Here is a 26,843-nt window from a genome sequence, read left to right on the forward strand (position 1 = left end):
CTAACAAACATTCCCCTTCGATTTATTCACAAAATGCTGGAGTAACTCAGCAGGTCAGGCAGCATCTCGGGAGAGAAGGAATGGGTGACGTTGCAGGTCGAGACTCTTCTTCAGAAGGGTCTCGACCCGAAACATCACCCATTCCTTCTCTCCCGAGATGCTGCCTGACCTGCTGAGTTACTCCAGCATTTTGTGAATAAATCGATTTGTACCAGCATCTGCAGTTATTTTCTTAAACATTCCCCTTCACCAGTATCCACCTATAACTTGTCTTACCTCTCCTCCTTTCCAGCTCTCTTTGTCCCCCTCCCACCACAATCATTCTGAAGAAGAGACCCAACCCGAAACATCGCCTAACCATGTTCTCGATGCTGCATGACCCGCTGAGTTATTCCAGCACTTTGTGTCTTTTTTTTGTCAACCACCATCCGAAGTTATGTGTTTCTCCATGAATCTGACAAAACTGTGCTCATAAGAGCAATACTGCCTTTTTGCTGCAGAGAGCTTATATATCAAAATTTCTGTTCCAAAACAGGTTTTATTCTGCGTGTCAAAGTCAATTTGAAGTAGTTCTCTGGTTCCTAATCAAAATCACATTATATCCACTTCACAGAAAGGAAACACATTGTAGCAGAACTAGCTGTACTTGCCAGCATATTCCATATTAAATAACCCAGGCATCACTGCACTAAAGGTCTTGTTTAATTTGTAAGAAGGTTATTAATTATCGGTTAAGATTATCAAATGATCAAGAAACTGAGTTTCGTTAAAGGGGTAAAATGGTCTGTTTCTGGGTCACTTCCAAATAAAGTTCTGTTCTAATAGGCAGAGTGCACTTTGCAGGCAGATGTAGTTCAGTATACAGTATAACTAAACCAAATTATTAAACATGCTCCAGCTGCAAGGTATAGACTACAAGCATAGCATTTTGCAGCCTTGCATGTTATCAGTTAATTCCCAAATTTCATCATTCACCATTTCCAGGCATGTCTGTCTTCAATTGTTTAGTTGCTAAATTTTGGAAACCCCGACCAAAATAATTTAACCTTTTTAAAGATGCTTCTTAATACCAACCTGCACTGTCTTATTGGCTCAATTGTTTTGAATCTGTTTTTGTGGTATATTGAGATGCTTTACACTATCAATTGCACATTATTGTTACATATGTAAGGCTCACACCCCAGCATTAAGGCTCAGATCAAACTCAACCAGTCAAGGTCAGAGATTTTCAGGAAGATAAAGAAAATGCTTCAAGGATGTTTTGAATGTCTCATTGAAAAAAAAAGCAATATCCGATGTCAAGGCAGGATGAAACATGATTAATAGGTTAATTCTTTTTTAGAAATAATCCCAATTGCCATCTACTTAAATTATATATTTTGAAGAATAGTTGGCAATTTGTGCAAAATCGGGAAATACAGTGTTAAGCAATGAAATAGTTTATTTCCATGAATTTAATTGTGTCTATGCCGGTTAGCATCACAGACCCCTGACTGCACTGGCAATGCATTGCACCACCACACAAGTGTGACTTATTTTAACACAAACTACCCTCCAAATTTAGTGCTTATTCGTATTGTATTTTGGACTTTGTCCTTTAAGAAGTGTGCTGTGCACGTGTATACTTTTTCATTAATTCTCTGATTTGCTTGTAGCACAGAAGCCCTTTCGACCTGTGAAGTCTTTGCTGGCGATCAGAGCAACCACATCAATTCAATTCCCGTATTTATTTTCCAGTAACTTATTCTCTCTTACAAGCTTCTCTGGTGATCTTGTCATCTACCTGTACTATGGGTAATTTATAGTGGCCATTCAGCTTATGCACCAGCACAATTTAGGGATGGGGGAGGGGGGGGGAGGTGTGGGCTTGAGAGGACTGGAGTCTCAGGGGGAACGTGCAGATTCCACACAGGAAGGGGTGGGGGGAGGAGAGAATGGGGGTGGGGAGGAGAGAGTGGGGGTGGGGGGAGAGTGGAGGGGGTGGGGGGAGAGTGGGGGTGGGGGGTCGGGGAGAGTAGGGGTGGGGGGAGGAGGGGTGGGCGGAAGGGGAACAGTGGGGGGGGGAGGGGGCTGGGGGGAAGAGAGTGGCGGTGGGGAGGGAAGGGGAGAGGGGGTGGGGAAGAGGGGAGAGTGGGGGGGAGGGGGTGGGGGGAGGGGGAAAGGGGGGGTGGGGAGGAGAGAGTAGGGGGGAGAGGGTGAGGGAGGTTGGGGGGAGGGGAGAGTGGGGCTGGGGAGAGAGTGGGGCTGGGGAGGAGGGAAGATTGGGGATGGGGGAGAGTGGTGCGGGCAGGGCGAGTGGGGGTGAGGGGGGAATAAGGGTGGTGAGGGGGGGAATGGGGGTGGAGGCAGGGCTGGGGGGAGTGGGGGTGTGGGCAGGGGAGGGGCAAGTGGTGGGGGCAGGGAAGGGGCAAGTGGGGGTGCCTAGGGGGGATGGAGTGGGTCAGTGGGGGGGGAGGGGGTGAATAAGGGGGATTGGGTGGGGGGGTGAGGGTGCTACACCAATACAGGAGAGGCTTTGGGTCCATGGCTCACTCAGTGACACCCTCTCCCCTTCCCTGTTCTCCCTCTACGAGGAATGGGCCCAACGGGCCCACTTGGTCTAATATATATATATATATATAGCATAGCATAAAATATATAAAACTTTGAAATAACTCCTTGCATTTTAGGAATAAGTCATGTTGACAAACAGTCTATTGGTCAACGTGCATTTTGTAATTGTTATTTTAATATTTTTGTGATAAATAATAACATTTAAATTACTGTAAATGGCGGGTCGGCCAATTTTGTGGGGAATGAAGTAGAGTTAACACATCGTGTTGATGGCCTTTCATCGGAAGGACTTAAACCTAGTTTGGAACATGTGACTAGGCACAGTGAAATACTTTGCTGCATACCCAACAAATAGCAGCCACTTAGGGCGCTGACAAAGTTACAAAGCACGCCGGCTCCCCCTTTTGCTCCCACCCTCCACAGCGGTCCCCCCACACCGGGTCCTCCGTTGGTCTTTCCCCTCCCCCTCACAGTGGTCCTCCACGCTCTCATAGACAGCCGACCACGGATCAACCCGCGAGGCCCCATCATTTCGGGGCTTTACCTCTGCCGAGGCCTCACCACTTTCGATGCCCCACTTCACGTCTCCATGGTGCCAACCTGGGCTCCAACCATGGGCTCCGTTGGCCGCTCTGCCGACGTGGACTCTGACCAGCGAGGCTAGGCTCCTCCATCCAACCCGCGAGGCCCCGACCCCAGCTTCTACGTGGAGATCCGGGAGGAGCCTCGATAAAGCGTTTTCCAGTATGGAGAAAGGGTAACGTAGAGAGAGAAGAAACAAAATGAAGTGTTGAAAGGAACAGAGGCAGGAAAAATTAAATACAAAATGAGGTGAATATGTAAGTGAAGCAAGTTGGGGAACGAATGTTATTCGAGGTGTAGGCTGGATGCTGGAAATGATAAAGCAGGAAATGCTGTTTATTTGAAATTGTTGGATTCATCTTGAGTCTAGAAAGTTGCAGATTGCCTAGTTTTAGCTGTCTCTCGAATTTATATTAAGTTTTCAACCGTGGAGGAGTTTAAGGACTGAGAGGTCAGAATGGGAGAGATATAATTTTTTTAATCAGCAGGCCACTCAGCATCAGGCCCACAGGCTGACGGAGGTATTTCATAAAGCCAAATTTGTTTTTGATCTGCCTGGTGCTGAGGAGACAACATTACATAGAACGCTAAACTGAAAGGAGTGCAAATAAATTAATATTCAGCAGCGTGTTTGAGGTGCTAGATATTGAGAGGGAGTATATAAGAAAGCAGGTGTTGCACCTTCAGTGATTGCTTGGAAAAGTGCTGTAGCAAAGTGAATGGGAATTGGTGTCAATGAAAGAGTGATGCTTTTGGAATACTGAGAAGGGAGGAGAGGGGCTGGTGTGTCTCCTGGTGGCATCACTGGTGCTTTATTGATATTTGTATGAAGTCTGCATTAGTGAATTGAAAACAAATCCCAGCGCAAACAATGTTTTTTGCAGCAACTCTTCACTATTGAACCACATTTACATACCTGTATGTGCTTCCTTCTTCATTTTGATTGGTACATTTTGGGTTTTTTTACACCAAATGCTGGAGTAACTCAGCAGGTCAGGCAGCATCTCAGGAGAGAAGGAATGGGTGACGTTTCGGGTCGAGACTCATCTTCAGACTGATGTCAGGGGGGCGGGACAAAGGAAGGATATAGGTGGAGACAGGAAGATAGAGGGATAGGGAGAACTGGGAAGGGGAGGGGAAGAGAGGGACAGAGGAACTATCTGAAGTTGGATAAGTCAATGTTCATACTGCTGGGCTGCAAGCTGCCCAAGCGAAATATGAGGTGCTGTTCCTACATTGGCACATCTATATACTAAAACTCTCGTTTGTTATCTTGTTTGTGACTGAACTTCAGCCAAAACGGTAAACGATAGCATGACAATTTTGGGCCCACCTTACTCACCATTGTCACTTTAGTGATAATGCAAGTAGTTTTATTGAAATCGGTGTTATAGTTTTGAAGTTATTCACATTTTAAAGTTTAAAAGGAGGGAGGAGGGAGGGAGGGGGGATTGGGGGAGAGGGGAGGGGGGGGTTGAGGGGAGAGGACAGGGTGCTGCACCAATGCAGGAGAGTTTTAGTTAAATTGGTACGTTTAGTTTAGAGATACAGCGCAGTAACAGGCCCTTCGGCCCATCGGGTTCGCGCCGACCAGCGATCCCCACATATTAACACGCTCCTACGCACACTAGGGACAATTGTCACATTTACCAAGCCAATTTACCTACATACCTGTCTGTCCAAGGTCTTATAAACATCTCCATCAACAAGCATTTAAGAAGAAAAAAATTTGAACATGGTTCATCGTCCTAATTATTTTCAGTGGAATTTAAATGAATATGGAAAGCTCATGACATAAATGTAAAACACCATTGTTATTTTACTGCTATAATGAAAACAGAGGTGGAACTCTATTATTTATCACCCAAAGAGTTGTGAATCTGTGGAATTCTCTGCCACAGAAGGCAGTGGAGGCCAATTCACTGGATGTTTTTAAGAGACAGTTAGATTTAGCTCTTAGGGCAAATCAAGGGATATGGGGAAAAAGCAGGAATGAGGTACTGATTTTAGATGATCAGCCATGAAGGGTCGAATGAACTACTCCTGCACCTATTTTTCTATGTTTCTATGTAAGACGGTGCTCTGTGAATATCTTTCAGAATTGACAAGGCATGACATTTAAACATGATTTAGTTAACATTAGATTAGATATAGTATGCTGCATTGAACATTAAATACATGCTGCAATATATGCAGATTCAGTGCATATAATGTGCAAACTTCCGTAAATTTAAGCAGTTGAGTTATTTGAAGCAATTATTTTGCTCTTATGCAGATTTATTTGAACATTATTTGTACTCATTGGAAATGTAGTATCCATTGATATGTTGCTATATGATACATACTGTTCTCAAGACCATAAAGCCCACAAGATGTTGAGGACTAACACTGCCAAAACAAGGTAGAATTCCGTTTCATAAGAACAAACACGTTTGTAAAATTATTTGTTCTTATGAAATGGGATTTTACCTTGTTTTGGCAGTGTTATGCCTTAACATCTTGTCCCCCTTTTTCATCAAAAATATGAATAAAGCCAGTCTATAATGATGTCAGGCTCTGGTCATACCAGGCTGTCAGCCTTAGCTTACAGTAATGGTCTCACCTCTGATTACGGTTTTAAATTTCACTCCATAAATCTTGAATGTGTTACCTGGCTGACACTTCAGTTTAATTTTGAATGAGTGTAACTTTGTTTTCGATACCACCTTGCACTTGATATGTTAAAACTAAGATCTCTCATGTAGATAATAAAGATTCCCATGTATAAACATACTGCCGATCACATAAACTGAACACTCTGTATCGGCAGCATTGCATTGTACTCCATTACTGAAATTCTTTGCCATTGAATGGAACAGAATTTCAGAAGCACAGTAATTGTTGTCAGTGTTTAACAGCACAGGTGAAAGATACATTATTCAGCACTTCTAATTTTACTTCAGGAAAGATAGAACTTCTATCAAATTGCCAGCCTAATGTTTATCCCTTAATCAAAACAACTAAAGCATATTTTCTGACCATTTCTTTATTTCATTGCTCTTTCAAATTCCCATGATTGTAAAAAGGCGATTAATATAAACAAGCTTTTAAATGTCTTTATAAGAAAATAACTGCAGATGCTGGTACAAATCGAAGGTATTTATTCACAAAATGCTGGAGTAACTCAGCAGGTCAGGCAGCATCTCGGGAGAGAAGGAATGGGTGACGTTTCGGGTCGAGACCCTTCTTCAAATGTCTTTACTCATTTGAATCCATGGAGTCTTGTTTGCAACCCTTCCTCTTGCTCTGTTAAATATAAGATCCGTTTTACCCGATATCAGATTCATGGATCATTATTCTATGTATGTCATTATTACTTAGTTATGAAAACGGTTGCTAGTTCCCATTGTACCTTTAAATTATTCTCTTGGTTACAGTCCTTAAAGCAGGGTTACTTCATGTATTCCCTGCGTTTACTGTTGGCCATGACTTTGTTGGTAGCATTACCTTGGTTACATAAAATTTTACATTCAACTCCGATTGCAGAGCTTGAGCACAAATGAAGACATAAGAGTCTGCGGGTGCTGAAACCTTCAGCAAGAAGCAAAAAGGGTCCTCACCCAAAATGTCTTTCCAGTCTCCTCTGCAGTCTGACCTGCTGAGCTCCTCCAGCACTTTGGTTTTGGCTTGAGCAAAAACTTCGGCTGATGTCCAGGACAATATTATAGTGCTTCAGTGTTGAATATGCTGTTTTTCAAAGAGGATTAAGACTCCATCTGATTCCTCAGGTGATCGTAAATGATCCTGTGGTTTTACTTTACAAAAGAAGACTGTTAGCCATAAGTAATTCTTCAAAAGGCATCAGCAAAACAGCTTATCAGTGGTGTTGGTGTTTAGCTGATTATGGAGTATATTATTGGAATATTAATGGAGTATAATAATGGTATATAGGGTTGATAGATATAAACTATTTCCACTTATTGGGAAATACAGGACCAGGAGCAGAGTTTACAAATTAAGCCCGGCCTTTGAGGAGTGAAGTGAGGAAACATTACTACCTGTATAAAAATTACAATTTAGAACAGTGTTCTACAATCTCCTAGCTCGGAAGAAAAAACTCCCAGACTGTTCACCCTCTCCCTATAACTCAAGCCCACAAGAGTAGGTAACATCCTGGTGAATTTCCTTAGTGTCTTTTCCAACTTAATGACACCCTTCTTATAGTTGAGTGATCAGATCTGCACACAATACTCTTTAAGTATGGTCTCATCAACTGGATAGCTGTACAGCTGCATCATGATTCCCTAACCTTTGTCCTTAAAACTTTTCCCACTGAAGGCAAGTGTGCCAAACACCTTAGATTCATGGAGTCATAGAGTGATTCGGCGCGGAAACAGGCCCTTCGGCCCAACGTGCCCACACCGGCCAACATGTCCCAGCTACATTCGTCCCACCTGCCCGCAAACCTGTCCTGTCCATGTACCTGTCTAACTGTTTCTTAAACATTGGGAAAGTCCCTGCCTCAACTATCTTCTCTGGCAACTTATTCCATACAATTACCACCCTTTGTGTGAAAAAGTTACCCCTCAGATTCCTATTAAATCTTTTCCCCTTTACCTTAAACCTATGTCCCCTGGTCCTCCATTCACCAATTCGGGGCAAGAGCCTCTGTGCATCTACCCAATCTATTCCTCTTGTGATTTTATACACCTCTATAAAATCACCTTTCATCCTCTTGCATTCCAAGGAGAATAGTCTCAGGCTACTCAAACCTCTCCCTATAGCTCAGACCCTCATGTCCTGGCAACATTCTTGTAAATCTTTTCTGTACCCTTTCCAGCTTTCAACCTTCTTCATTAGCTATGAATGACTTGAAATATCCAAAAGATGTGAAAGTTGCTATTTAAATGTAAGTTTTGCTTTCTCTCTGTAATTCCATGACAGTCTTCCATTTGATATTCAAGATACTTGCTTATTACAAGCTTACTCAGATGCCCGCATTGAGGGACTTTCAATTTTGCAGATAGGGCTCAGATAAAGTATCATATTTCTGATAAATTTATGAGCATTACATCTGACAGAGTAACCCTATAATCCCATTTTGTAGGTTTTACTGATACAGGAGAGCTGGAGACAGAAGAAGTCAGATGATATTGACAGGATTGCGCCATTAATAGGATTCAGTACTGTTTTATTGACAAGACAATGTCGTGGATATAACCTACTGTATTAAATGGACAGGAAAAACTGGCAATCGTATCATTTCTATCCTTTAATTGACAGGGAAGCCCTTTCAGCAGGGTCTTAATGTTTCTTTCATTGACAGCATACCTGCTATTAAAAATGAATCTTTGTTGAATGATGTAAATACACTGAACGCCACAAGATAGTCAGGCTAGCTGTTTTATGATGGTGTTGGATTGTGTAATGGAAGAATAAACTGACATGTATAAAAAGCCATGCCATATCATACTCAAAAATGCAATAATAAAATTGTCAACAACCACTCCAATATCCTAATACAATTTGACATATTCCATGTTCCAAATGGATAAAAACAAAATAAAATGATTCTCCACCACCGTATATATTTGACGACTGACTCTGCTCAGTAAACTTTTAAGTGCTTTAGACTTCATTGTGTTAAGCACAATAACCTATTTAATCTTGAATTATTTTAATCTTACTACACATTAAAAAACATGAGCAGTTTTATTGTAGTTAATCAAGTTGCAATAATTTTCATTTCCCTCCCAAATCTGAGCTCAGGTTTGGCAGGATTTTTGAGATTTATATAAAGCATTGAGTAAACCTATTGTATGGTGTCCCACAACTTATCTGGGTCCCACAACTTTTGAGATTGTTTCCAAAGGTACACTTAATATTAACAAAAACACTTACATTTAACATTTTTCTGAAATATACATTGCTTGACTGAAAAAAATTAAATAATGGGCAGGAGAAATATCAAGCAAGTAAAAGTTTTTTGTTCTAACTCAAGGGACAATATGCTCTGTGGAAGCCTTAAAGGGCCAGTCCCACTTAGGCGATTTTAAGGCGACTGCCGGTGACTAGGCTGTCGCCGAACGTTCGCCAGGGTGTCGCGGGCACGATCGTGAGGAGTCTTCAATGAATCGTGGTGGATCTCGGCGCATGCGGTAAATTTTTCCAGATATAAATTTCTCGGCGACTGCTAGCTTGTCGCCAGCTATCGTAGCTTATTGCGGGCGCTGTCGCATGCTGTCCCCAGGTTTGTTAGGTTGTCGCAGATGCATTTAGAAGCACGTAATATTAAATTAAGAAAAGGCATTTGAAGATACCAGAAGATAGTTTTGTTTAGCCAATTTATTTACCTGACATTTGACAGGTAGATTGGAGGCAACAGTTTGACGGTCATGTAATCGTGGGAATTTCGCGATGTTTCCGAAGACGGTGTAATCTCTTAGCCAGGTGCTAGTTTCACAAAAAAAGTGACTTGTATCGACCTGACTCGGCATTGTCGTGGTCATTGTCGTAGGGTAAAAGAAAATTTTGGCAATCTGCTACGACTTTGACAGTCGCCAGCAGTCACCTTAAAAATCGCGTAACTGGGACAGGCCCTTTATGAAGCCCAATGAAAGGAAGGTGAACTATTGAAATGAGGAAATTATCTCTTTTTCAATTTGCTTTTCCTCCCTCTTCAAATAAGCAATTCTGAATCATGAACTGTCTCATTGAGGCCAGTTTAGAACAATGTTCTGATTATTAGTCTCAAGCAAGAATCCTGAAATATTATATGATATAAACAATTTATTGAGGAGAAATAATATATAGCTGGAAAATTGAATGGGTACATTTACGCAGTGTGGAAATACTTGTCTGATTGTATCTAGAAATAAAGGAATATAAGAATAGATTATTGGAGTTTACTTTTCCATTTTGATCGGTTGATCATAGTTGATCGGTATCTCAAACTTTCTTGTCTTTGTAACATATCCCATGATATTTTTATCAAACAAATTTATCTGACTTTATCTTGTAAACTGGATATGTTCAGTAAATGCATGTGTGTATATATCTCCTCAGAACAAATCAATGATTTGACAATGGAATATCATTTTGAGACACAAGCAAAGTGTAGCTAAAGCTGATGGTAGTCATGAATATGTAAAGTTACCACAATGTGCAACTTTGGCATGGGGTGAATAATGAAATTGCCACTTTCCTTGGATCCTAGATCAAATTGAGATTGTTGGGCATAAAGACAGTTAAAAATATAATTTTATGCATGGATTTGCAGATCACATGCATTTTCCTGGCACGTTAGTGAACCTTAATTCTGGGAAGAAGACATCCAAATAACCCCTGGCCATTTGGAAAGACTGCCACTTCTGTTTGGCTTCTAGTTGAGGATCTGTCACCTGAGAATACATTGAGACATGAATAGCTAATTAGTGCCAGAAAATTCCCTTAATCTGTAATGAACCCAAGGCAAAGTCAGTTAATGTTCGTGTGACCTTCACGTGGACAGCCAAGACAGGGTGATGATTAAAAAACGCCCCTAAATTTATCTGGGCCAGCATTTGATATAAGTGCTCCCTCTCTCCAATCAAGTTAGTCCAGACAGCAACATTAACAACTGGAAAAATCATGTGAGAAATAATTATGTTGTTATTCACACCATTTTAGTAGAAATAAGAGGAATTAAACTGAGTGTAAATTTATAGTTGATTATTAGCTGACCCAGTTAGGTTTAGTAACTAGGGCTGAAATGTTGCTTTGCAAGGCACGTGCCACTTAAATGTATATTTTTTATCGCCTGTGTTCATATTGAGTTCTGTGGTTGCCGATGACCTGCAAATTCAGTCTCTGTCACAGTACATTTCTACAAATGTGCTGCAGCATTTCAGGCTATCTAGCTAAACATAGTATCTAAATGTCAAAATATTACATGGCAAATCTCTCAATGTCATTCCATTTCAGTAAAGTGCATAATTAGATCTGAAACTAATGGAACAGTGAAGATATGCAAAAGTGAAAAGTGCTAATTTTCTGTTTTACAAGACATATTTGTCAAATCTGTTAAAATTAAAAATGATTAATTGAAAATTAATAACTCCACGCTTGCTCTAAATCAAATTCAAAAGAATAAAGTTGCGTTGTTTAACCCAGCAAAATTCTTGCCCTGTAGTAATCTGTTTATTTAGGACATGCAATTATCGAGCCGGGGTCTTTTAGAAGAAATTAAAGCGTTTAAATCAAAAGATAAAATGGAATTTTTGAATTATTAATCATTTGCCTCTAGGAAATTTTGCTTTGCTCTAGGATATTTTAACATGTACTATATACTTAAATTTCTTCATCTGTACTTCACAGACAGACAATTTTCCCGCAGAGCCCAATTACATGGGTAGCAGGCAGCAGTTTGTTCAAAGGTAAGTCCTATTAAATATCTGTCTTACCTCTATTTGCATTCCTGTCTATATTGCTCAGTCAGACCAAATTACTCAAAACTGATGTGGTGAAGAATAGTGCTGTCTTTTGTTCCAGTAATTCCACATTTAAAGATCCAGAGAGGGTGAGTTTGAGGGACAGTGGACATGGAGACAGTGACCAAGCTGACAGCGACCAAGACACTAATAAAGGCTCCTGCTGTGACATGTCTGCCAAAGATGCTCTCAAGATAAAATCTACAACTGCCAAACCCCCAGTCCCTGAACAAGGTTAGTTAAACCTGTAATGACTCAAAAGTGAAAAGCTATATGTGCACTCAACATCTATGAAGAGGATATTTTATGTTTTGTTTCCCAGTAAAACATGTTGAGATGGATTATTTTACTCTGGGTAATGGAGCCATTGAATAAACTAATGTTGAATAGATTTTTTGAAATAAATTACTCTCAGTAATCAGTCGCTTCTGTTCTATTTGTACCTGATTTTAAGTTCCTTGATTAAAAGCTGGAGAGTAGATTTTGAAAATGCACACTTCCATTGTGGAGTTTGTGCTATGGAGCACGGTCAGGAATTCAGTTACAGAGGTAAGTTAATGCAGCAGTAATTTTCCATGGGCAATGAGTGGGAGCTCCTGCAGAATGTGCTGACCTCACTGCCCAGTAACTGAAGTACATTCCCATATTGCAAAGCAGCGGCGATCAGATTTGAAAATACCACCCTTGACTGTCACATTGATAAATCGGTTTTAAATATAAGTAGTCCATTTCACACTTCTTGCACCTAAGTGAAGGGTACACTAGAAATTGCTTCCTGGTACATCCCTATATTCTGTCGTAAAAGAAGGCAGGTTTCCCAATTTTGTGAGCCAAACTCATAGATGCGAAGATTGCCTGAAATACCTCCAATATCAAAACAAGTGTACCTAGTACCTAAATAAGCTGATAAGCTCTTTGCGCCTGCTACTAAAAGCACCTGATTCAAGATGTCGCTGAGAAGTATTTCCGTAATGCAGCTTGATCAACAGTCCACAAAAAACCTATGAAAGCTAAATTCTCTTTGGTTACTTACATTTTTACTACAGTACAGTTGGCCACCAGTAACTCACACTCATCTATTACCCATTCACCCATCCGTAACTCCCACAGAACATACCTGTTAGAGTGTCAGAGTCCAAGCCAACTAATTTTAATGTCCTGTAAACGATGTCTGGATGGCCAAACAGCACCTGCAGTTGGTCAGGATTATTTCTATGAGTCTCGGTTTACTTTGTCAGACGGATTTGGGCTCCAACCCTAGCTGTTTCCTCATTTAGTTTGGACCCTAATCCTAAACCAGTACTTACACTGTTAACACTGTTTAAACCTTTTATTTTGTTGAGCCAAGTTTTATTGCAAGAGTCAAATTGCTTAGATGTTGTGTTTTGTGCGGGTGTCCTTTTATTCTTCTGCACCAAGTCTCGGAAATTACTTGGCATCCTTCTTTGTTTTGAAATAGTCAAAAAGAATGCAAATATAATGTGATGTTTTCTTTGGAAATATATCGAGGGAATGGGACAGGAAAAAGTTAACATGCATTTGGAACCAAAACTTGTGCCTTCTATCTAATATTCTGTAAAGAGAGCAATTTTAAAACAAAATAATGATTCCACATTTAGATTTCTTGGCTCACATTCCACCCAACCAATACTGTAAAGTAGGCAAACCTCAAAAAACAAGCGTACTGGGATCGACAAGGAAAAGTGGAAGAGAATTTCCAGTAAAAGAAGCAGTTTCATGAAGGCATGTCAAACATTCTGCATTGAATAACAAAAATGCAATTAATTGAATTCTATGAAAACCCTTACACCATGGTATTAAGTGTCATTTTCCCCCCAAAAAATCACAAATGAAGGGACTGTAGGTCATTGACAAACTTGCATATCTATTTAACTCATGATATGTGGAATAAAGGTTGATAACACCTTGATGATACTGAGTACAAAAATCGTACGACACATTTGCTTTGTAAAGTATTCTGGATTATTATCCAGAGGTTTGCTAAAGCTTTTTTAATATTCTGCCAGAAACAAATCCAAAAATGTGTTTGCATGACTGCACAAAATGAGTGTGCAAGCAATGATACAACTACCAGGATTCAGAGGAGGTATCCTTTTCATTGATGCTTTTACACCATTGGTTCTGAAATTTTGAGATGTTTTATTCAAACAGTGATAATGTGTAGCAACACACATATGATGAGTACTAATGTAAACCATTCTCCACATTCTTCCAAATAGTAACTTGAAAAAAAAGCTCATTCTTGTTCAGCTAGTCAGCAAAAGTACCTCCTAATAACATAGAAACAGTGTGAAGAAAATACATGAAATTTAAGGAAAAACAACTTGATAACTAATATGTTGATGTACAGGTTAGAAGTAATACCAACAAACATTCTTTCAATGAAGTAGAATCTAACTGAACTTCTTAACTTCTACAGAGAGCATATTTCAAAGCCGATGAAAATGCATTCCAAAATGTTGTGACAAAATAAAAAAAAGTTGAAGATAAAAAGTCTTCAGCTAAGGCAACTGGAATTTCAAATGCAATGTAATCTGAATTCCCTTTTGATATACATGATCTTGAAATTTTCCTTGAGTTCTTTATCTGATTTATAACATAGCACAGAGCAGTAGAGATGATGGACATTTTACAACTTGCCATACAGTCACCCAAGACCATTTCTATAGATTTTAATAAAATACTTTAATACTTTTGAAATCATCACGATAGCTCTACTTTCAAGGCATTGCCTGATATTATTGGGTTTTTAGGGTCTGTTCTGGCATAATTTATATTCATTATAAGATTTTATCATTATCTGATAACATTTGAGTGTGGGAAAGAGAAAATTGTGCTTTAACATCATAAATAGAGCTCTGAATACCCCTCTGTTTTTTTCAATTGAATTTAGTTTACTTTGCGATTGAATATATTTCAACTACAGATATATTTATGTCTAAAACTGATGCTCATAATTACTGAACTGGTCTGAACCAATCATATTTAAAAACTTTGAATAGGATTCACACACATTTAACACCTTTCCGTTCCCACCTAATTAATTAACACAGCTGTCAAATCATAATTATATGTTGGTCCAGTTTGTGAATTCTGTTCTTGATTGACATATGTAGGGCATGAACATATTTGAAGTACCATCAAATGAATTGCATTATTGGAGATACCAAGCAAAAATTGTAATAGAAAGAGAAAACAGATAATGCTGGAAACACAGCAGACCAGGTAGCATAGTGGAAAGAGAAACAACGTTAAATTTCAGGTTGAGACTAAACATTGTGCTCGGCAGGAATAGATTACTAGTGTGGATACTGAGGGTGTGTATGCATTCCATTGCATTATTCCCCCTCTCGTCAGCAGAAAAACAGACAAATAATGAACACAGAACCCATTGTGATTTCATTAATGCTTGAACTACAATTTATCAGGCTTAGGTTTTATGTTTGATTCTAAAGAAGCAAGTATGTCAAGGAAGAGTACCACTTATTAGAGTTACCACTTAACAGACCACTTAAAGTAGACGATTTGTGCCTACCAATAACCGGTGGAAATTTCACTTGAGCAAGATAGAAAAAAACTGGGCACAAAATGCTGGAGTAACTCAGCGGGTCAGGCAGCACCTCTGGAGAAAATGGATAAGGTGAGATTTTGGGTCGGGGCCCTTCTTCAGACTGATTGTTGTGGGGGGGGGAAGCTGGAAGCAATAAAAAAAACAGGACTAATCGAGGCGGGTAACAGATGACCTATTCCTTTTGGGTCGGAAGATCAGAAGAAGGGTTTGAGTCTGAAGAAGCGTTTCGACTCGAAACGTCACCTATTCCTTTTCTCCAGAGATGCTGCCTGACCTGTTGGGTTACTCCAGCATTTTGTGTCCATATTCGGCATGTGACTTCCGCAGCCTGCTGGTTGTGATGTTCCCGTGCATTTGTTTTGTCAGAGTGGCTTTCGTGAAGCTACAGAGCAGTGTGTTCAGGTTGAAGCCATAAATATACTAATGGGGGCGGGGGTTGTTTTGGTAACGGTTGGGCTGCCAACCAAGCAGACCATTTTGATTGAATAGAGCTGCTCTTATCCAGGCAGGTAGAGAGTAGTCCTTCACATTCCAGACTCATCTTTGATTCTGAAGAAGGGTCACCCATTCCTTCTATCCAGAGATGCTACCTGTCCTGCTGAGTTACTCCAGCATTTTGTGTGTCTCTTTGAGATGTCGGATCAGCTTTGGGATGCCAGGAGGTACCTCTCACACAGCCACTCGCCGGCTATTACAAACACAGTATTTCATGTAGCTGACCCTGTCGAGTACACTGAATATCGTCACACTTTTTCTGTATGCAGGCATGGAGTTTATGAAGATTTATGTAAGGTATTGAACATCAAGCTGGTCTGGTTGGGGCATAAAAGGACACAGAGTGCTGGAGTAACTCAGCAGGTCAGGCAGCATCCCTGAAGAACATGGACAGCTGACGTTCCAGGTCGAATCCATTCTTTAGCGTCACCTATCCATGTTCTTCAGGGATGCTGCCTAACCTGCTGAATTACTCCAGCACTCTGTGTCCTTTTGTCTATTATCCAGCATCTGCAATTCTTTGTTTCTATGGTTAGGAACATGTTCGGTAGTTGGGGGAGATGGATTTGTGGATGGCGCTTGGGGAAGGATGGAAGGACCGGCACTTCTGGTGGGAATTGGGAGATCAGCATTTTCAGTGTGGAAGATTGGGAGTCTGCACGTCATAGTGGAAGAGGGAGGCATACTGGACTTGGCAGGGTGGTTAGAGGAGGAGATAATTCACATTTTCATGCAACACAGAAGGAGGGATTTCAGCTCATTGTCTATGCCAGCACTCAATACAGTCCTACAACCCCATTTTCCCATAACCTATTCTGTTTTGAATGTGCTTCAACTTTTCTTGGTTCTCCACCCCCCCCCCCCCCCCCCCCACCTCCACAACTATGCAAGAGTCAGTGTTGGACGTTAACGGTCAACCAGTATGTATTCTGGATGCGTCCATGAGATGTGACAAAAAACAAATCTGCATAGCCAGCGTTAAAGATCCAGATAATGTGAATCGTGGTTACTCTTGCACAACGGTGTGCCTTCATTGATGTACCACAACGGTTACGTAGAACATAGAATAATACAGCACAGAAACGAGCCCTTCGGCCCACAATGTTTGTGCTAAACATGGCACCTAGTTAAACTGATCTCTTCTACCTGTACATGATCCATATCTCTCTATTCCTTGCATTTCCCTGCCTATCTAAAAGCCTCTTAAACGCCACTATGGTATCTGCCTCCATCACCACCATTGGCGAGGCGTTTCAGGCCCCCATCACTCTATGTGTAAAAAACATGCCCCGCACATCCCCATTAAACTTTCCCCCTCTGACCTTACACCTATGCCCTCTATTGTTGGACTTTTCCACCCTGGGAACAAAAGCTCTGACTGTCTACCCTATCTATGCCTCTCATAATTTTATATACTTCTATCAAGTCTCCCCTCAACCTCCAAGATTCCAGAAAAATCAATCTGAGTCTATCCAACTTCTCTCTCTAGCTGAAAACAGCATTCTGGTAATCATACTCTGCACCCTCTCCAAAGCTTCCATGGCTTTCCTGTAATGGGACGACCGGGGATGGCACAGTGGCACGGAAGAGTTGGTGCCTTACTGTGCCGTAGACCTGGGTTTGATCCTGACTATGGGTGCTGTTTGTACTCCTGGTGACTGCGTGGATTTTTTCCAGGTGCTTCGATTTTATCCCACATTCCAAAGACGTACAGATTTGTAGGTTAATTTGCTTTGGTAAAATTGTAAAATTGTCCAGAGAGTGTCGAATAGTGTTCCTGTTACGGGGTGATTTCTGGTCGGTGCAGACTCGGTGGGCAGTAGGACCTGTTTCTACACTGTATCTCTACAGTCTAAAGTCTAAAGAATTGCATGCAATACCCCAAATGTGGCCTAACCAAAGTCCTATAGACCTGCATCATGGCTTCCTGACTTTTATATTCAATGCCCCTAGCAATGAAGGCAAGCATACCATATGTCTCCTTACCACCTTATCTACTTGTGCTGCCACCTTTAGTGAGTTATAAACGTGGGTTCCAATTAGGGTTGCCAACTTCCTTACTCCCAAATACGGGACAAGGTGACATCACTGCCTCGCCCCACGTGACCTCACCCAGCCAGCAGCCACGTGCTCCCGCTCCACTTTCGCCCGTGTAGGGAAAAAACTGCAGATGCTGGTTAAAATCGAAGGTAGACACACAATGCTGGAGTAACTCAATGGGTCAGGCAGCATCTCGTGAGAGAAGGAATGGGTGACGTTTCGAGTCGAGACCCTTCTTCAGACTGATCTTCAGGTTGAGACCCTTCTTCAGACTGAAGAAGGGTCTCGACCCGAAACGTCACCCATTCCTTCTGTCCCGAGATGTTGCCTGACCTGCTGAGTTGCTCCAGCGTTGTGTGTCTACCTAATATGGGTCGATTGATTCAGCTGTATTGCATGCGAGGTATCTGAGGTGGAGAGAGAGAGAAAGTGTGCAGTGGATACAGAAGATTCAAGCTTCAGGACCGAAGAAGAGGCTGGCGTCTGGCGAGATTTTGCAGGGGGATAAGAGAACCGTGTTAGCCTTTCCATGGGAGGAAGCGACGAGGGAGGGACTTGTGAGGAATCTTGCAGGAGGCAAGATGGACATCGAACGGCAACAGATCTGATGAGCCAGTTGATAAAATCTCAGATCTGCTACCTGCTGTGACAATTCTCCAAGTGTTCGCTCCTGTGGGGGAGGGCTGGCACTCGGGAGATTTAAGGGGCATCGGTGCTCAGGGAATTTGTGAGCGCTCCGACTCTGACCGAACCGGGCAGTGGGGTGGGGTGGGCGGTTGAGAGGGGCCAAAGAAATTTAATAATTAAATCGTGGAAATTAAAAACACTCCCAGAGGCAGAGGAGAGAGAGGGGGGGGTGGGGCAACGAACCCGGAGAATGAAAACCCACAAGCGCCTGGCAGTCCAACCCTGAACACTGCTGGTAGCAATCAAATACGGGACAAGGGCAGTCCCGTACGGGACAAACCAATTTAGCCCAAAAAACAGGATGTCCCGGCTAATATGGGACCCTAACTCCGATATCCCTCTGCACATCAATGCTGTTAAGGGTCTTGCCATTAAATATGTACTCTCTCGTTACATTGAACATCCCAAAGTGCCACACCTCACATTTGCTTGGGTTAAACTCCATCTGCCATTTCTCTGTTCATTTTTGCAGCTGATCCATATTCCAGTGTATATTCTGACAGCATTCCTCATTGTCTGCAACTCCTCCAATTTTGAAGTCTTCAGCAAACTTAGTCTCCAACCCATCTACATCTACGCCCAGGTCATTTACATATATATCACAAACAGCAGAGGTCCCGTGCACAGATCCTGTGGAACTCCGTTGGTGTCAGACCTCCAGCCAGAATATCTACCTTCCACCACAACCCTCTGTCTTCTATGAATTTGCCAGCTCTTAATCCATACAACCATGTTATCATGAATCCCATACGTTATAAATAACAGGATGACCAGGGAAAATGGATCAGACTACCATGAGGGACCTTGTCAAAAGCCTTACTAAAATATCAAAAGCCATACTAAAATCCATGTATACAACATCCACCGTCCTACCTACATCAGTCTCCTTCGTCACCTTTAAAAAACTCAATCGTTAGTAAGTAGTACAACCTGCCACATACAAAGCTATTCTGGCTATCCCTAATTAGCCCATACTCTTTCCAAATTAAAGTATATCCTATCTCAAAGATTTATCTCCAATAGTTTCCTTACCACTACTGGGGTGAGGTTACTAGCCTATAGTTCCCTAGAGTCTCTCTATTTCCTTTCTTAAACAATGTATCAACATTGGCCACTCAAGTCCTCCGGGACCTCACCAGTGTCTGAAGAAGAAACAAAGATCCTCATCAAGGCCCCTGCAATACCCTCTCTTACCTCTCAATAACCTGGGATAGATCCCAGGGGACCTGGGGACTTATCCACCTTAATGTTCTTCAATCTCTAACTGTCGTAGCATATTTGTATTCTGCACATTGATCTAGCTGTCCTCCAAGTCGTTCTCCTCGGTGAATACGGATGCAAAGTACTTGTTTAGTACCTTACCTGCATCCCCTGACTCCAAACATAGATTTCCTCCTTTATCTTTGAGTGGTCCAACATTTTCCCTGGTCATCCTGTTATTTATAACGTATTTATAATGAGCTTTGTGATTTTTCTTCATCCGGCAGGAGGTGCCTGGAAAGACTGCCTTAAGCTAGGTGTTATTAGGCTGAGTTATCCCTGCGCAAGAAATGGTAAAATAATGTGTATCGTGATATGAAAATTGTGCGCTTGTCGCATATTGATTTATGCCTGGAAGTGCCTCTGGCCCATTTCTGGAGTAGCATGAAATAAAAGGAAGGTTTGTTATCCACCTTCACTCTGGAAAAAATTGTCAATTGCATAATGCTGAAAAATGTGACGTAAATTTAATTTTTTAGATTTAGATTTAGATTTAGAGATACAGCGCAGAAACAGGCCCTTCGGCCCACCGGGTCCGTGCCGCCCAGCGATCCCCGCACACCAACACTGGTCCTACACCCACTAGGGACAATTTTTAAAAATATATATTTACCCAGCCAATTAACCTACAAACCTGTACGTCTTTGGCGTGTGGGAGGAAACCGAAGATCTCGGAGAAAACCCACGCAGGTCACGAGGAGAATGTACAGACTCCGTACAGACAGCACCCGTAGTCAGGATCGAACCTGAGTCTCCGGCGTTGCATTCGCTGTAAGGCAGCAATTCTACCGCTGCGCCACCGTGCCACCCTCAATTTTTAGGAAATAGTCTTCAGCCCGAGCAGAAACACCATACTCATCTTTTTCATCCCCTCCTCGTCCTAATCTTGGCTGAGTTTCTGATCTGATATTCTCTCCATCACAAATAATATGTACTTGCACAGCCATAATATCATAAGTCTCTGTCCATGCTTCAGTTTAACAGCTATTGATACATTAATTCTTTTGTTATTATCAGACTTGATCATGATATGGATCTTTGACCTGCTTTTTATTTTCTACCGTCTATATATCTGGTAGCTGTCTGTCTGTGCCTTATCCTGCTTGATGTTCAAGTGTATTTATCATCCCTTATGCCCACTAAAGTACATCGGTTCTCACTCTCAAAACAGAGCTGATTTAAAATACTCACCATCAAAGAACAAAACTGCCATTTTCCAGAAGGAGGAAAGATAAAAATGGCAAAGTCAGGGAACCTTGGATGAGAAAAGTGGTGTAAATTTGGTCAAAAAGTAAAAGGAAGCACATTGCAAGGTTTAAGAGATGGATTCACGCAGGGGATTTGAGAAATATATAGTAAGGAGGAAAGTGCTCAAGCGGGCGATTAGAAGGGCCAGAAGCAGCCACAAAATGGCTTTGGTGAATTGGATTAAGGCATTTGATAAAGTCCCCATGGTAGGCTGAAGATTAAGATGTACTGGATTAACAGTGACTTGATCTGGATTCGGAATGGCATTACTGATAGAAGACAGAGGGTAGTGGTGGAAGGACAATATGCAGACTGGAGGTCAGTGGCCAATGGAGTTCGGCAGAGATCTGTGCTGGTACCTTAGTACGTTTGTAGATCGCTGGGGTCACAGACTGTGAGGAAGGTTGCCAATGTGTTCAGCTACAGAACTGGCCGAAGAAATGGCAGATGGAGTTTAATACGAGCAACCGTGAGGTGTTGCACTTTGGAAGGTCAAATGTAAGGGGAAAATATGCAAGTAACGGCACGACCCTTAACAGCATAGATGTACAGAGCCCAAGCCTATAACTCCCTGAAAGTGGCAACACAAGTAGACGGAGTGGTAAAGAAGGCATATGGTGTGCTTGCTTTCATAGGTTGGGGCATTTATAGAGTCAGAAAGTCATGATGCAGCTTTATAGGACAATGGTTAGGCTGCATTTGGAGTATTGTGTGCAGTTCTGGTCATCCCATTACAGGAAGGATCAGATTGCTGTACTGTTTTATGTTCTATATTCTATTAACGTCAAAATAAATCCAAATTGATTGAATAGATAAATTAGATAAATGCCGAGTATAATCCTTAATTAGTAAACATAATTATTTTTATGATAAAGCAAAAAAGATGTGAATCTGATGTTTAGTGTCATTGTTTAACCGAAGTTTTACCAATCACTCTGTCCTTGAAAGGAACTTGAGTTTATGATTTATAACAAGGCAGATTTTAACTTTAACGTCGTGTTATACCTGGTACAGATACTATCAGTGCTCTTACCACTGTTAGCAATCACTTAAACTACTTCAAGATCACTTACACAACTAGACTTTAAAATCACTGAAGTGACTAGCGTCTCAGATCCCCAAATAGTTTATTTGTACAAGTATTCCGCAGATAGTACATTCAACTCGGACTAATTTTCTCAAGATGGAGCATTAGATTAAGTCCACCCTTTGACTGTAGCTCCCCTGCTTCAGGGTGCCCCTTTCCTGCCTCCAACTGTTGTTGCATTACTGATTGTTCATGCCTCCCACTCTTTATCCTCATTGTCCTCTGCCTTCAATGTACAATCAGCTGCCTGATTGACCATGGAAGACCTAATCGTTTAGTGTTTTGATTACAAGACAGACTAGGTGTATTTTGTGTCTTGATTGTCACCTCGTCTCTTGAGCTCGAACTTCTTCCCACGACCCAGGAGGATAATTCTACATTATGGACAATTTAAAGTTTGGGACATAAGCAATCTCATCTTTCAATGTTGCTAAAAGTTTCAAGTTGTTTCAGAGCAGCAGTTAAACAAAAGTAAGTCAAAGAAAATATTGTTCATCCCGGTGATAAAAAATTATATTTGAGGCAGATTTTAATCGATAAGGATGACAAGTGATTCATATGATCTACTTAATAGCTGTTCAAAACCAGTCTTCAGGGCCAAATATTATCGATGCTAATTAATTGAAATATGGTAGAAACGGTTGAAAATACTAGAGGAACTAGAAACAAGCAACTGCAGATGCTGGCTTACAAAAAAAACAAGACATTAATTGCTGGAGTAACTCAGCGTATCAGGCAGAACATGGAAAATACTAAGATAGTCAGAATACATTTTTGGCTGGAGAACCCAAACTAATGTTCTATCATCAGAAAGTTATGAAACATGCTCTAAGAGATAGGGAAAGGGGATTGATGATGAAAGAAAAGTGCCGATTGGATGGAATGCAGGAAAGATTCAAGGATAATGAAAGCAAGTAGGTGGGAGGCGTATTCTTTGAAGCATGAGCACAACAGGGTAGTTGAACTAAGTGAACTGTATCAGTGCTGTCAATTCTATAGCTTAAAGGAATGATGTGAAAAGGGAGAGACACTTCTGGGGGTAAATTGTATGTCTGAAAGCACAGGTGCCAACATTGGTCAAGGGAATGAAAATTTAAAAAACACAGATTTTCTATCGGTTTGAATGAGGACTGACCACTGTGCCTGCCATTCCACTTTTCTTTCCTTCATTTATATATTTTGGGTTGCTCGTCACAGTCCAGCAGGCCATTCTGTACATTACCTAGACTTCTCAGCATTAGCAATACATTATCCAGACTAAGGAACTTAACTATTCATTTTATGGCTACATTATTTCACCCTATCACAAACATACCTTCTATTCCACCCACTACGTACACACACACATCTCTGCTGCCTAGACTAACCCGTTTTCTCTTTTTCTCAGTTCCAATGAAGACTCTTCAAACTGAAACATTAACTGTTTCTCTTTCCACAGATACTGCCTGACCTGCTGAGATTTTCCATTCATTTTTGTTTGTATTTTATATTAGTGGTTGAGGAAAGCTGTTGATGTACTAGTGGCAAGCGTTGGATCAACAGAGAATTCACAAAAGATTATGTGCAAACCAGAAAATTATGGGCAGGAATAAACCACTCTGGCCTTGAGCCTTCTCTGACATTCAATTAGATCATGACTGATTTGATGAAATCTTCCTTCAATCCCTTATATCATTTCACCCACTTGCTTATCAAGAATTTACGTAATTCTGTCGTAGTAATATTCAAATACTTTGCTTGAAATTGAATTTCTGCAGACTGGATAACCTGAGGGGAGAAACAATCACCACCTCTCTGTCTTAAATGGACGACAAATTATTTTAATATGGTAACCACTAGTTCTAAATTTTCCTAGAAGAGGAAACATCTTGTCCACATCCACCTTGTCAAGTACCGTTAGGGTCTTATGTTTTCAATCAAATCTCCTTTCATTCTTCTAAACTTCTGCAAATGTAAATCCCTTGTTTATTCATTTTTAAAAAAACCTTTCCAATCCATTTTTCGATCATTCAAACTGCTTTCACTACATTAATATCTTTACTTAAATGAGAAGACCATACTATAAAACATACGCTAGATATGGTCTCACTTATGTCCTATTTAATCAAAGCATAACCCCTCTCTTTTTTCTTCTCTTCCTCTAATAATAAACAATAACTTTCTGTTAGTTTTCCAAATCACTAGTTCTACCTGCACACTGACATTTTGTGAATCGTGCTAGATGATAGAGAGTGGAGAATGCATTGTGTTGTATAATATATCCAACATGGAAAGAAGCTATTTTGTGTAACTAATCCATGGTGGCGTGTATGATTCTCGAGTTGCCTCTCACTCCTTCAGCATAGTGTTCTATTCCTCAATAATGAAACGCAGTCACTGAAAGTGAACATGCGAGGGAAACTGGAAACTGATACAAGATAAGAAAAGAGAGAGACTGAGATAAATTGCATTGTCTCAAAAGTAGTGTAGCAGTAACAAGACTAAGAAATGCATTGATGGTCTCAGCATATTTCATTATTCATAGGATGGCGTGGTTATGTTTCTGGCAATGATTGTCAGTGTTCAGGGTCAATGTGTACAAGTATTCAAAGCAGCTATCAGAAATGTATCTAAAAACAAAGGCACACAGTTTTTGGGTTTACTTGCATGGTAAAGTATGTTGTGCATATGTGGAATTGCTCATCGTGATAAGCTCTGCTAGCAATAAATTATTTGCTGCTATTTATTTTGGATGTCATTATTCTCTTGTAAATGGCTTTAAATTTCGTTATTCTGAGAAAAGCTATTGACAACATCTCCACAGGAAGTAAGCACTGTGCTGTGATCAAGAAATATATTGTTGGTTAGAATTTCTCACTCTAGGGATGTTTATCTTAACTCTGCTCCCTTAATATTTCAAGTTAAGTAATGATCTTTTTATGCTGTTAAATAGTGGTAGTGCTTATTTGTTCATGTGATCGTGCAAATGTGCTTTTTGAATTTTCAAATTTATTAATAAAACAAATGTTTATTATCAGACATTTGACTTCCCTTTCCTGTCTAATCAAATAATATTACATGGACTACTTCAGGAGCCACTATCACCTCAGGATTAATGAATATGACAGCAACTTCAGTCTGATAATATAGTTGCAGTGAAAGCAGCATTGTTTTTTTTTAATTTTGTGCAGTTATGTATTGTAGCTTGATTACAGCTAGCCACTTATATGAATCAGAATCATGTTCACAATTTTCAATGCATGCTTGAGTGCTGATAAGCAACAGCTATTACAAAATGTGTACTCTCTTCGGAATCAACCATTTACACATAGTCATTTCTGCAATAGCCTAACAACTAACCTGGCTGCATTTCCTCTTCAGACCAAAACAATGCAGTTCCAAAAACAAATACATACTGTATACATTATTTACGACTGTAGAAACGGTATAAATTACTTTAAGGTAAGAACAGGATTTGACAGAAAACCAAATCTGTGCAGGTTCGTGTAATCAAAAGCAAAATAGTTCTTTAGAAAACCAAAAGAACACTAAACCATTTTATTAAGACTGAGGTTAAAGTAGATAATGTTCTTGATTGATTTTTTTCGTAGCAAAGTGTGAGACAGATTTTCCAGTATGAAAAAAATATATAGCAAATGGGTTTGTAACACTGAAAATGGAAGAATGAATAAAAACTATTTCAGTGTTATCAGGTCAATATCCTAGTAGGAGTGAATCAAGATCTTTATTGTTCAAGTATCTACAACTGAGTTCAGCATAATATTTGAAAAATGGTTTCTATTCAGTATGGAAGTGGTTTTTTTGGTTTAAGGATGAAATTGAAATGGGAAATACTTATATGTGTCCACTGTCCATAACAATATATATGCCAACTCTCAGGCTAAATCCAATCAGGTCTATCTATGCAGGGAAATCCCGATGGGAAACATCCAGATCAAGAATCCAAATGACCTTGGGGTAATAGGATTTTTAGTGCTAGTGGTCCAAGAGGAAATCAGGGACAGGAGCTGGGACTTTGTTTTGTCATCTGTTATAGTGTTTGCTTGGAAATTAATATTGGGCTAGATGTATAAAAGGAGTCTGACATCTATTTTCTCACACAGTTCCAGTCTAATTTCAGCTTTGTCATGTGTCCAGAGGCTTATCTGAAGATGTCAGATTAAGAAATATAGAAAAATACAATGAGTATACTTACAAATGATTACATAAAACAGGGTACATATTTAAAAAACAATTAAAAAATGTTGAATGTATTTTGATATAAAATTACATTTATGGCAAATTATCTGTTAAGTGAGATATTGTAGTTGTTAACGTTAGGCGAAATAGCAATATAATTATTACGATTCTTAACAGCTAGGTGAAATGGTGTAATAAGCTTTTAGTTGCTTGGAATTGCCACAATATTGCTTCACCAAGATGTTACCAGAACTTGAATGATTAGGAGAAGCTGCATAAGCTGGAACATTTTCCCTGGAGGCTGAGGGGTGATCTTACAAAATTAAGAGAGGCATAGATAAGGTAAATTGACAGCTTTTCCCCCCAAGGTTGAGAACTCCAGACCAGAGGGCAAAGGTTGTAGGCAAAGGTTTGAGTGGCAATTTCCTCACACAGAGGATGGTGTATAAGTGGAAAGGGCTGCCAGATGAAGCTTCAGAAGAGTTTACAAAGGCAATGTATAAAAAACATTTAGGCAGGTACGTGAAAAGGAAAGGATTGGTGAGACATGGGCCAAATGGGACTCGGCTACAAACTTGGTCAGCATGGATGAGTTGGACCAAAGGGCGTGTTTCCATGCTCTATGATTCTACAACTCTATAACTTCAAAGTGGGGGGGGGGGGGGGGGGATCT

The 26,843-nt window shown here is 40.5% G+C and overlaps 1 protein-coding gene across 3 annotated transcripts in view; it reads left to right on the forward strand.

The window, feature by feature from the left end:
- The window catches only part of LOC144595346 (protocadherin-17-like), a 104,755-nt gene that overhangs the window by 11,639 nt on the left and 66,273 nt on the right, over positions 1–26,843 (forward strand). For all 3 annotated transcript variants that reach the window (XM_078402750.1, XM_078402748.1, XM_078402747.1), the window contains exons 2-3: positions 11,470–11,528; positions 11,644–11,816. In XM_078402750.1, the coding sequence (XP_078258876.1) occupies positions 11,470–11,528; positions 11,644–11,816 (232 nt within the window). The remainder of the gene's footprint in view (positions 1–11,469; positions 11,529–11,643; positions 11,817–26,843) is intronic.

This window comes from Rhinoraja longicauda, chromosome 7, assembly GCF_053455715.1.
Source record: "Rhinoraja longicauda isolate Sanriku21f chromosome 7, sRhiLon1.1, whole genome shotgun sequence".
NCBI lineage: Eukaryota > Metazoa > Chordata > Chondrichthyes > Rajiformes > Arhynchobatidae > Rhinoraja > Rhinoraja longicauda.